This window comes from Lissotriton vulgaris, chromosome 6 (genome assembly GCF_964263255.1).
Source record: "Lissotriton vulgaris chromosome 6, aLisVul1.2, whole genome shotgun sequence".
NCBI lineage: Eukaryota > Metazoa > Chordata > Amphibia > Caudata > Salamandridae > Lissotriton > Lissotriton vulgaris.
Window position 1 is genome coordinate 908,648,891 of NC_141694.1, and position 12,893 is coordinate 908,661,783.

The 12,893-nt window shown below is 42.9% G+C and overlaps 1 protein-coding gene across 6 annotated transcripts in view; it reads right to left on the reverse strand.

The window, feature by feature from the left end:
* BIRC6 (baculoviral IAP repeat containing 6) overlaps positions 1 to 12,893 on the reverse strand; it is a 2,386,688-nt gene that overhangs the window by 100,595 nt on the left and 2,273,200 nt on the right. For all 6 annotated transcript variants that reach the window (XM_086926902.1, XM_086926900.1, XM_086926901.1 and 3 more), the window contains 2 exons: positions 9,387 to 9,604; positions 4,906 to 5,067 (listed from right to left, as the gene is read on the reverse strand). In XM_086926902.1, coding sequence (XP_086783028.1) covers positions 4,906 to 5,067; positions 9,387 to 9,604 — 380 coding nt within the window. The remainder of the gene's footprint in view (positions 1 to 4,905; positions 5,068 to 9,386; positions 9,605 to 12,893) is intronic.

A 12,893-nucleotide genomic window follows, 5' to 3' on the forward strand; every position in this document is an offset into this window, starting at 1 on the left:
GTGTCATGGAAACCCCAAATTTGGAGTCTGGAGAAGCAAGTTGTGGGATCCAACGTCGACTGACTTCTGGGAATGATGCCCTGTGCCTTCTCAGGAGAAGGAGAGTAAGGGAACATGGATGAATCTCGCTTACAATTCGCCTGATTTTTTCCTCTGACTTACCCAAAGATTTGGAGTGCAACAACCAGCAGCCTCGGGACCAAGATGACCCTTGAACTTGGACCAGTTAAGACGCCAAGAATTGAGATGCTAGGCAACAGTTCCACCTCACATTCCGATATGGCCTTTGGATTCATCAACGTGTAGCCACTGCAGGCCTAAGAGTTGTGACTTGAACCCAGGCACCACTGACAAACTTGATGAGGCTCTATCACAAATATTTAATTGCAACAGTCCTTAAAGGGTTTGAATCCTGTTGTCTTGGGAGGTGACATTTCCCTTGCACACTGGACAATTTGAGATAAGGATGTCTCAAAGAGATGAGATGTAGCTCCATACCAGTGTCTGGTCACGTGGAAAGAAAGGAACTGACATGAGCGCACAGGAGTGGCGTCTATATAGGTTCCTCAGGTCATTCCCGGAGTGGAGCTTCAGAAAGCCACCTACCTGTGTACAAAGGTACAGATGAAAAAGTACCTGAATCCAGTCTGATGTCTGGGGTATATTCAAGACGTGAGGAATCTACAGTTAGAAGCCTCTATCAGCTCATTCTTTCACGAAAAGCATCACTCCTGTTTGATTCCCTAGAGGAGTTGTTGGGAAGAAAGTATGATTGATCTTACTAATTGAGGCCTGTACACAGAGGCTCCTGTGTAGGGGACTTAGTTAGAAAGTCAGGTTCTCTGAGTATAGGCCTATGCCGCCTAGCAATATGTGGGATGAAAGGTGGGAAAGAACATGGCTTGGACTATGTAGCCATCAAGGTGTTAGTAAAGGCATTATTAAATAATAGCAAAGGCTCTGATGACATCTGCCCTGGTTGGAGAATTAACATCAGCATGAATGTTTTGTTTCAATGTAGGGCAGCTGCAGATCTAGCAGGTCAGATGTCCACCAGACCAATCCAACAAACAACACACTTCTACCTATTGGTGACCATACGTTTGGTCAGGGACGACTAAACCATTACTCTCATCATCATCTCCACTCTGGGTGACCATGAGAGTCTACGGAGAGTCGGGTAACACCACCTGCTGGCACACGAAGCACTGGATCCAATCTGGATTATTGGGTATCAAGGGTGAGGTTAGAAGTATACATCCAGATAGACTAGAACAAGAATGGCACTGAGGCAAGAGTATTGTAGGGGAGTCTTCCCTGACAAAAGGCTGGGCTGGTAATTAACCAATGTGATACTGGCATCAAGACGTAGAGGCCAAATCTGTAATAGCACTTTTGGAACCGATGTTCACGCTGGACTTGACATTACTGTTGAGGTCTTTGGCAAAGGTGTGGAGGTGCGGCTTGGCCTAAGAGAAGTCTACTGGGATCAAGTGGGGTTTGCACATGTCCCACTGGCTGTAGTCTGTCATATGTCCTCAATGTATTGGTGGGTCACAATGATGCTTCAGGGGGGCCCATGATCATCTGCAAAAGCATCTTCATTTCCTCCTTGAAGGCCTCAAACTGTTGTGAAGTTTAAGATCGCCCAGGAAATTTGGGCTCATTGGCTTCAACTGTGGATTAGGAATGAAGTTGGACGATGGCAGCAGGATCAGAATCTTGGAACACCAAGAGTGCCTCTTCTTGGATTAGGAGCGGTGAGATGGCGTGGGCTCCTGTTAGATTTTTTTGTTGTTCTTGCACTGCACTGAGACTTGTCTTTTGATTTCATCTTTGACTTGCCCAAGGATGACGACCAGGACCAAGTCTTGGCGCCAGATTTCAAAGGTGATCAACACTGCGTCTTTTATTTGGCAACATGCAGCTTTGCTCTTCCTATTAGCCTTTGGGTGCATCAGTAAGCACTGGCACAGGATTTTGATTAATTATTGGAACCTATGCACCAAAAGCAGGCATTGGGTGGATCTGGGATCGACATCTGCTCCCTCAAGAAGACAGCATGGTTTGAAGACTGCAGTCTTTGGCAAGGACAATTTCCTTAGGACACCATTGTATCAGAGGAAGAATGAGGAATTCGGTGAACATTGACTAGCAAGTTACTTACCTTTGGTAATGCATTATCTGGTAGAGACAGGATCTAGCTGCTGATTCCTTACTTTAGAATCTTCCCTAGGTGTGAGACTGGATCCGGAAACTTTTTTCCCACAGCACATTCTTACACAGGCAGAGGGCATCGTGCAGCTCTGCACAGACGTCCATATAACTCCCTTGCCAACACGCTGACGGCAGTTTCTTCCGTGACCATTTTCCGCACTCGAAAAGCAGAGCCATCTACAGAAGCTGTGAATTTAACAGTGTGCCAAAAACAAACAAAAGACACCAAAAGTGTCAAATAACTATTAAAGTTATAACCATAATTCAGTATATGAATATCTTAAAAACAACCTCAAGACGAAAGAGAACCATATATGAAATAAATACTGGATTCCTCACCTTCTCTTTTTTTTTGTAAAGACCAAAAAGGACTCAGTTTGGTGAGCGAAGAGGATGGGGGACTGGGGGATCGTTAAGGAATCTGCGGCTAGATCCTGTCTCTTTTTATTAAACAAATGGAATCCACCCAAGAGGAATAGGTTAAACAAGATATATGGTCTTGGGTGGGATGTTGTTCTACAATGGTTGGAAGCACATTGTGTTCTTTAAATACCATTCACACACCAAAGGACCCTTGGTGTCATGCTTCATCATAGGGGTCTTCACACCCCTCTACGGAGCGCGGCGTGCTACTAACCAACGGGTACACGGGAGCACTTGATGTCGATCATCCCTTCCCATCTTCCCTTCCCCCTCCCCCCACCCTACTCCCGCCCCAAACCCCTCCCTTTTGTCCCGCGGAAGGGACGATCGAGTGAGGTATTATCCCCACATATAGTGCTAAGTAGCACAGGGTCCCCTGCGTTTTTCTGAAGGCTCATGAGGCCTCGTACTTCTACATAGCAAGTGGGCATAAAGGTATTACCTTGTTGCCAGATAAATTTAGCATATTAGGCACATTTTACATTAATCAACACATAGTATTCCCTATGTTTTGGATAGTATTATACTGTCTCTTGTGAGTAGGGTAGGGATCTGTGTCCCCGTCCTGAAGAAGCATCACGCTTTGAAACATGTTCACACAGACACACGCAGGAGGCTTTGTACATTAATAAATGAAACCTCCACCTCACTGTTTTTTAACAGTACCAGCATGGAGATTTATTAAAAATGCTTCTAGTACTCACTTGCCAGGTATTTTTTTAACATTCACTCACTATCCACCCCTGACCCTACCACTCACACACTACACATAGTGGTTACATCAAGTGCTCCCGCGTACCCGTTGGTTAGTAGCACGCGGCGCTCCCTAGAGGGGTGCGAAGACCCTATGATGAAGCATGACACCAAGGGCCCTTTTGGTGTGTGAGGGGTATTTAAAGAACACAATGTGCTTCCCACCATTGTAGGAAACACATCCCACCAAAGTCCATATATATCTTGTTTCACCTATTCCTCGTGGGTGGATTCCATTTGTTTAATAATTATAGTCAGGGGAGATTGAATCTACTCTCTGTGCCCCTCCGGATACTTCCTCTCTCCACTCCCTCCTTTGATACTTATGATAGATCCTGTCTCTACCAGATAACACGTTACTGAAGGTAAGTAACTTGCTCATCTGATAGAGACATCTAAGCCCCATATTCCTTACTTCAGAATCAAATGACAAAACCATACCATCCCCGGAGGAGGATCTGTGAACAATAAACCTGGAAAGTCTCTTACTAAGAGAAAACTGACCCAAAATAAGAGAGAGAGAGAGGTCCGGAAATGTACAATAATGCAGTTGTACAGATACACACCCGATCCTATAGAGTATCCTAGAAGGGACCATAGGTAAATAAAGTTGCAAGACTCTTAAACCACAGGAACAACATACCCATGTCGGAAAGAGAAGACAGTTTTAGGATCTCTCTTCACAATAACTGTGGACAGAACCAAAGTAAAAATATAAGGCAATAAACACAAGGGGAAGATATCCCCCATGCCAATAAGACTGTCTTCAACCACAAAGGTTATATATTCAAATCCGAACAGCATGTTCAAACCTATAAACCTAGAACAGCCAACCATGCACTGAACCACACCTGTAAACCACCTATGGACCGGACAGCTCTGTTAAAAGCATAGAGAAAATCCATCCTCTAGGAAGAAAACAAATGTTCATATAAAAGATTTTGGATAAAGTTTTCCAGATCGAGTTTCATTCCTGAGGAAGATTCAAAAATTAGGAATCTGCAGCTTGATGTCTCTATCAGATGAAAAGTTCAAGAGCAGAGTGCTAGATCTGCACTTAAGGGTGCAGTAAAAAAGGAACTGATGTTAGCATGCAGGGATGGCACATCTATATATGATCCAGAGTCATTATTTCCAGAGATGAGGCGGAGTTGCTCCAGAGTTGGAGGGCATCACCTATCGGCGTGCAGGAGCTATAGCAGAAAAAAAATAGGGTCCAATTTGGTGCCTAGGGGAATTCACATGCTGAGGAATATGCTGTTAGATGTACCTTTCAGAAACAGTTGAATCAATTTGACTTCATTAACACTTTAAGACAACATTTTTTCACGAAAAGTGTTTGCTTTTCACTGTAAAATCAGGACTTCAATAAGTAATTTATATTCCAAAATTCCTATAGAATGTGTGGGAAACAATCAGTAAACCAAAAAAATAATAATAATAAAGAACAAAAAATCTTGTGTCAGTTCCTACACCTACTACAAAAATAATTAGAAATTGGTGCACATTTACCTTGCCATCATTATAAAGGTTTGGATTGAACCGCACACTGTGTCCACCAGTCGTCTCCAAATTCACTAGAGGAGGGGAATTGGGATAGTCTTGAGGAAAATACACATCAAATTCAAAGCATCCATTTGCATAAGGGGTGTCAGCGGGGCCAGTTATCAAGACCTAACAAAGGATAAAAATGTTATCCAGGAAATAAAAAAATACGGCCATTCGATTACTACTTGACTTACCAACTCTATTAAAAACCATGGAAAATAATGATGATGCAATAATGACCATTTAAACAGCACACACCAATAAGGGAATTCTCAATCCAACCTACTAGATGTTATGAATGACCAATCATCGGTGCTCTTGTTGACAATGTCAAGATTAAGGAATTAATAGGTCATGTTGTGACTCAAACTGTAACCTGCCCACTATTTTTTTGTTTGACTTTGCTTTCTTCTGTTCAATTACATGTGAAGGTGAAATACGTAGACATCTGTCAGTCTTTATTGATTCTCAGTGATTGTCTACCAAGGTTTGTAAGTACTGCATATGCATGCCCATTTGGTGCATACATTGACTAGTTCTGCATAACAATGGTATTTGCATGTACTATGTAACTAAATGGGTATGCTGATGCAACGGTACACTTGAAGTAAGAAAATGTCTTAGAAGCAACAGATTCACTATTATATTTCCAGTAAGGACATGAGGTAAGGATGCATGGTAATGCTGGGGCTATTGGTAAGTAAGAAACGTCTGTGCCTCTCACTTTGCACTGTGGACGATTTTTTATTGAAGGTTGCCAATTTTTCCTAATGTCAGAGCTATCCCTGTTATAAGAACAGGATTTTATATGGGACTACCTAGTCGGGGAGCAGCAGGGTCCTGAAAGGATATGCTCTGCTTTGTTAGAAAACAATCATGTATCGGATTCTGTACACTTTTAAACTGTGCATGGTAGGTGGCATACTGACATGTGATCTACTTTGTGGCACAATACCACAGAAAAAGAGCTTGAGAAAGGAAATGGGCTACAACATAACAGTATGTTCAAATTACGTTGTGTGATATATATAATATTTCAGTGAAAAAACAAAAGTTTAAGTAGAGTTAATGTTAGGTGTTGAAATAAGATAAAAACAAATGTTTAAAAAACACCAAAAAAATGAAATTCACCACTTATAGTTCACTGGGCTAACTATAACTTGCGCCTCCTCCATGCACTGCTTATATCTTCACATATTTCAATAATAAGGATATGTTAAATATCATCACTGAATATCTATCAATCTATCTATATCTATATCGATCTATCTATCTCAGCAGTCACCAATGGGTAATTCTAGGTAAATTTACTCCCCAAAAAGCTTATCGAATACAGCTCCTTCCTAGAAAGGTTTGCTTTGATCTGTCAAGCAGGGACAGAGAAAAAGAAGGGGATCCAAAACACGTTTTACCCGTGCAATTTTACATAGGAACATTTAATATAAATACCAGAAAAACAGCTGAAAGGAATTACACCAAATTTGGCAAAAAGCTAGCTCTTGGCCCTGAAAGCAAGCTTTCTGTAATTTGGTGCAAATCCTTTCGCTAGTTTTTGAAGTTCGAAAAAATTGTATATTTAATGCCACAGAGATGACAGATCTCAACATCTGATTAGCTACTACCACATCTGTAAAGAAGAGGAGGTAGCCATTTTAGGACTCAGGGGATCAGTCCCATTCTGAGAAACAACAGTAAAAACATATGGAGGAACAGGGTAGGGACACTTTGCCATCCTAAGCCTGATGGGGGTGGTCACAGAGGGACCCGCGTGGCCCAAAACAGTTTTTTTTCTAAATTGTTACAGTAGATCCGTAGGGCTGATATTTTTTTTGCGGGGTTCTGTCCTTTTGAAAAGTTATCCGCCACGGGGTGGGTCAGTGCCCTGGTTGGGCTAGGGGGAGGGGGGAATCGACTGAACGCTGTATTTTGGGGAGGGAACATGTGGGTCTCCTCGCCAAGCCTTTTAGAGGCCCCGGGAATCTCATTATCCGGGTCTGGTGTGATTTGTTATGAGGAGAGTTCGATCCGGAACCGCGCTGATGGCAAGGAAAAGAAGTAACTGAGTTCAGGGTACTGGTGTGGCGCCTACATAGGCACTGCACCCGTCACTTCCAGTGCAGACTATGCTGCTGCCACGTACAGCCAAACTAGGACACCTACCTGTGCGCAAAGGAAACACTTTACGGATCCAGTCTGATGCATGAGGAATATTTTAAAGTATGGAATCTGCAGTTGGAAGTCTCTATCAGATAAGCAAGGCCAGATTCAACTGTCCCTTTCCCTCTAAGGTGGACTCTTGATCCTTGTTGAAACAGCAGTACAGTAGGAGACAGAGAAATTGCTTGAGACAGATTTTATTAGTTATTTTAGCTGAAGAAGAACTCTCTAGTGAGACTTCAATGCATCTCTTGAGGATGAGAAGACTCCTAACATTCTGAACAGAGGGTACCCAAGTGATTAATCTTTTGGAATTACAGGGCTTAAGGAGCACCCCAATCACAAGGTTTAGTTCCAGTATATGAGCCCCAAATTGAGTTACTTCCAGCTTGTAACATCTTAAGAGAGGGGAGAGGTGTGGCGCCGTGGCCAGGGTGACTGACTCCGGAATCCGGGGATAGCGGTTCGATCCCCGGGGCCGGCGGCAGATTAGCCCGGCACCATGTGACTCTGGGCAATAGCTTGCTTAATCTTCCCGACGGCCCCCAGCGCCTAGAGACCCAAACGGGTGATGGTTCGCGCTTTACAAATGTGGATTATTATTATTATTATTATAATAAGAGTGCTGACTCATTACAAGTGAAAACTGTCCTGCTTGTTTGCTGTTCAGATGATCATGTTCCAAAGCAGGGCGACAGAGCCTTTAGCTTGGCAATTCAGCGCCTAGAATAGTTTTGCTTTTGGTTTTATTTAAGGGGTCTGCATCTTGCATGGATGTTGCACCAACTGGCAGGTGTTCCTAAAAAGAGCAATACTAGAGTATAAGGTCCTTGGTCGAGGGCGAGAAGAGTTTGGCTCAGAGTTGGACAGGACTATTGACACGGAGTCCTCCTCTGGTGCTGGTGGAGTCGATCTCAAAGGAATGGATTTTGGTGATGAAGTGGAATTTGGCATTGGCGCTGAAGCAGAGTCCAAAACATGATCAGGAGGCACCAACCAATCCTGCTCTAGTACAGGGAATATAGGTGTTTTCAGAAAAATGCAGGCACAGGAGAGCATCAAGAAACTAACTAAACTAAACCTAGAACCATAGTCCTTGCATAGGACCAGGTGACAGCTGGTGAAGAAATCAGAGCCTCACAGTTATTTTATCTTAAGCCACCTAAGTTGAAGAACCAACAGGATCAACACTCATGGTGAATCCTCTGTGATCATGTGTGGTGCACTTATGACTGTTGTCGTTCAATGGGTGTCAGAGGTCAGGGATATTTGTTAATTTTGAAGGAAGACATCACAGAAGGCTTCGGCATGCAACATGCTATGAGCTGTGAGAGGTAATCTAACCACTTACTTTACTTTAAGGATTTTTAAGGGCCAGAATAGGTGTTAAGGCAAAACATAGCACTTCCATGGGTTTTCCAGGAGTACACCACCCTAAATGATCAGAGTCTGATTTCTAATGCAAATAGGAAAAAAAATATCTGTGTTTACTATGTTTCTTAAACTCAGGGTGAAGGTTGAGAGCTCTTCTTAGCCCGGTCAAACATTTCTTGTTGGTGTAATGCCAAAAACAAATTAGCTACCTCCATGAGGGTTTGGCTTGCATCTTGGCAGACATATCACAGGCATGCGTGCCATGGTTTGGACACCATAAACTGCATGAAGCTCCTTACTAGACTTTGGACATTTTACAGGATCTACTCAGTATAATCAAAGTAGATATCAGAGACAACATGAATCTGACTGGAAAAATCCAGCCACTGCCTTATGTGAAATATGCAAAAAAACAAAAAAGGAAAATTACAGAAGATTCATATTATGTATCTTGTGGTGCACAGAAAAAAATTGAACTGATGACAGCAGGACAGGTGCCACATTTATGTAATTTCCTATGAGTGTGACATCAGTCACAGCCTCTTAAGCAGCAACTGGTGTGGGCTAGGAACATTGGTAAAAAATCTTCCAAATATAAACTGATACCTAGGGAAAATTCGAAGATTAGGAATTACTACAAACACATATCTGTTAGAAACTGGCAACCCTCTATAGCATGGTCACAGTTAGGAGTAACAGAACAGTTAAGAGTTACATAACAACTAGTATCTAAAAGCTTCTGAAAATGTGAACACAACACTTCCACATAACTGGGCTACCTTGTTCGGGTGAAAAAACCCAATAAACTGGCTGGTACAGCATTGTAGAGAACATAGCCTGCACTAAATAAAATGTTTTCTTTTTGGCTCTAAGACGAGCAGATTGTTCATCTGAACATTGTGCCTTTTCCTTACCTTCATGATGTCAAGTCGCTCTTCATCACAACGCACAAACACACTGGATGACGATGACAAGGGTAGTGATGTGGAAAGTGTTACAGCTTCTTGGGCTAGCCGCCTGGCTCTGGCAGCACTGTTTGCATCACTTGCATTTTTCACCTGAGACATGTAGTGGTAATTTATTTTAAAAGCCAATTTCCCATCGTCATCTTCAGAAACCATTTCAAAAGTATCTACACAGAAGGGAAAATCAAATTGAGGCAACAGTGTTAGGAGTACATAGAGGTAATCAGCTTCCATCAGCATTCAATACATTCAGGCGTTTGTCAATAAAAATACAGGAAATAGCTTCAATCTTTTTCCTGCGAAACCTCTATATTTTGAAATATTTTTCTCCTCCTTACCCAATCTGCGGATATTTAGTTAAAAAAACAGCAATTCATTAACTGACGGATAATTAATAAAACTCGAAACCTTATGGGTAATTAAGATACTACCAGTTCAGGGGGATTACAGATCATACCTCAAACATGGCCAAATCTCATTTTCCATAGCTCCAGAAGGGCATTTTTTGAGATTCCTTAACTGTGATCTTTCCACTATTTAAGTCCAGCTCTTAAGCATTACCGTTTTAAATACTGCCAGCATGCATGAGGCAAGTATTTCAAACACTTCTTTATATTGTATAAATATTATGTCACAACCCACCGACTGTGACTCAATATAAATAAATGTACTAGGGTCCCACCCAACCGCTTCAGTGGGTAAAATCCGATACAGCCTGAACGCTTTGTCATTCAGTACATACTGGAGCTTGAGAGGAAGAAGTCAAGAACTAATTACAAGCCTGACCCGAGTGATAAATATTGTAAGGTACTCAATAAAAGATCTTTGTTTACTCCATTATCCTAAAATTTAAATATTATCAGCAACACGCCACTCAGAGCATCACATTTTCGACAAAAAGAAGCAAAGCGAAAAGTATCAATTTGCATACAGAAGTTGAATTAAAGGACCAATGCGTAGATAGATAGCAGCCCAAAAAAATAAAGAGTTTCTGGAGAAAGGAAGCTCTCCTATGAAACACCAGCTTGTCTGGGTAGATGTTTAAATAAGGAAGCTTGGATGACAATGCCTGAAATTCACGGACCCTCCAGGCGGATGTTTTAGCCACAAGAGAGGCCGTCTTGATGGTAAGGAGCCTGGGTGAAGGGTCTCAAAGGGACTGCACATGAGGAAAGTGAAGACAAGGCTGAGGTCCCATTGGGGGATAATGAAAGGAGAAGGTGAGATCAAGTGTTGTAATCCTTTCAGAAACCTATGTAAAAAGGGGATTTGAAGTGGGATGGCTTGTCAGGCAACCACAGAAAAGCTAAAATAGAAGAGAGATGGCCCATAAGAGTGCCCACAGCAGAGTTCTACTGGGCAAGGGAAAGGATGGAAAGGAGAGCCTGAGAAGGAGGAGCAGAAAGGGGCTCAATCTGTCTTTCTGTAACCCATGCCACAAATGTTCCCCAACGGCAGACGTAAACCATTGTTTGTGAGGGATGCCTGGCTGCCCACATACCATTAGAGACTTCGTAAAGATGGTCAAAAGCTGTCAACTATTGCCGCTCAATCTCCACGCAAGAAGGCGAAGCCATGACAGGTTCTGCTGAGTTTGTCTACTCTGGTGTTCAGAGAACCCGCAGATGTTGAACTACCAGGGATATGCCCTGCTGTTTCCGCCATGTCCTGAGATGCAGGGCCTCTTGCCAAAGGGCCCACGACCCCAACCAACACTGTTTGTTCAAGTACCACAAAGAAGTGGTGTTGACCGTGAACACCTGCATTAGTCTTCCCTTGATGGAGGGTAGAAAGGCTTTCAATGCCAGCTGGATCGCCTGAAGCTCCAACAGGTTTATGTGCACTGCATTTAAAACCTATAAGTCACCCCTAAGGTAGACCCCACAGTCCAAGGGCAGTGGAGTACCGGGTTTTTATGGACCCGGCGGTGCCAGGGAGTACACCTGAAAACTCCTGAGTCCTTCCTGTTTCAGACCACAGAAACACAGAGTCTTCTAGGTGAAGTCAAAGATCGTATTTATTGGTTGCAGCCAGTAACAGATATCCTAGAAGTACAACAGCACGAAGCGCATGTATGTTCTCAGGAGACTGCTCTCTTTTAGGGAGCCAACCTTCTTCCTTTATACCCAAAAAATGTGCTTTGGGAAAACATCCCTTATTTTACAGTTGACCATCTAAATATTTTTGCTACAAAGGAAAAGCAAAGTCATGATGACAAGCCCACATTTCTGTTCGTCCAGCTCATAATTAATTACCCGACGACGTCCAGTATTTCCATCAGATATCGAGGGACCCCCAATAAAATCGGGCACCTCCTCCTCGTAAAGCAAGTCATAAAGCAAGAAACAGGGACAGGTGTGTGCGAGATTAGGCATGGTTTGTGTGCGATGAAAGGTTTATGATATGTTGTGCCTTGATATGAATCTAGCTCGGCCACTGGGAGAGGACCTGGCCGAACAGGTTTGGCTTCGGGCAGAGGAGTCAGCTTGCCCAGGTCACAGAGGAGTCAGCTAAGGTGTACGTGTCCTTCGGACCAGGTTTCAGCTTCAGTCATTTGACTATGTGAGGGCAATCACAAAATGGATGCTGTTCACAAAATGGAACCCAAGGGTTCATGACGGAAATGCTGATTTAACGGTGAATTCGTCGCTCAAATATGACGAAAATGCCTATACATAGTATACTTGTCATTTCCGGTCTGTTGATACCAAAATCGTCATGATGTGACGATGTTCGAAAAACGGGTCCAGAAATTTCAGTACCACAGCAGGGTGCATGGTTCTAAGTAAAAGGGTGCACCTGCATGAGCAGAGGCAGCCCTACAAAACCTGGACTCCATTCTCTGGGCTTTGTATGCGTGGGGACAACATTTTTTTTTAATTCTGTTTATTGTTTTTATTCACAGCTTTGGCAATAAGATCAGGTTGAACATCATCATATGTTACATTAGTCATATACTGCACTCCTCCCTCTACATTTCCAACGCTTTTACAAAGTCTGTCAATTGAATTCTCTACATCGGGCCATTCTGTGAATCCATATCCCATATTTACATTATGGGGACAGCATTTTTAAGTATGTAGAGGACGCTGGCAAACTTGAAATGCCTAACTACATATTAGCTTCACAGAACCAGGTCATGTTTGGTATCAAACATGTTGGAATCATTAAACTACACTGATTCCAGTGTTAGTTGAATGATGCTATGAACTGGGTACACTCTACCTGTGTAACCTTGCAGGGTCAGCATGCAAGCCAGTGCTGCTGCTGACCCCAGACACTGTTCTGACCTCCTGCTGGTGAGCCCAACTCGGGAAGGCAGAACAAAGGAATTTGTAGAAGTAGAAGAGAGGTATAACCACCTCTCCTTTAGATTTGGGTGTCTCTGGGCTAGGTTGGGGGTGATATGTTGTCCCTTGATATGAATCTAGCTCGGCCGCTGGGAGAGGACCTGGC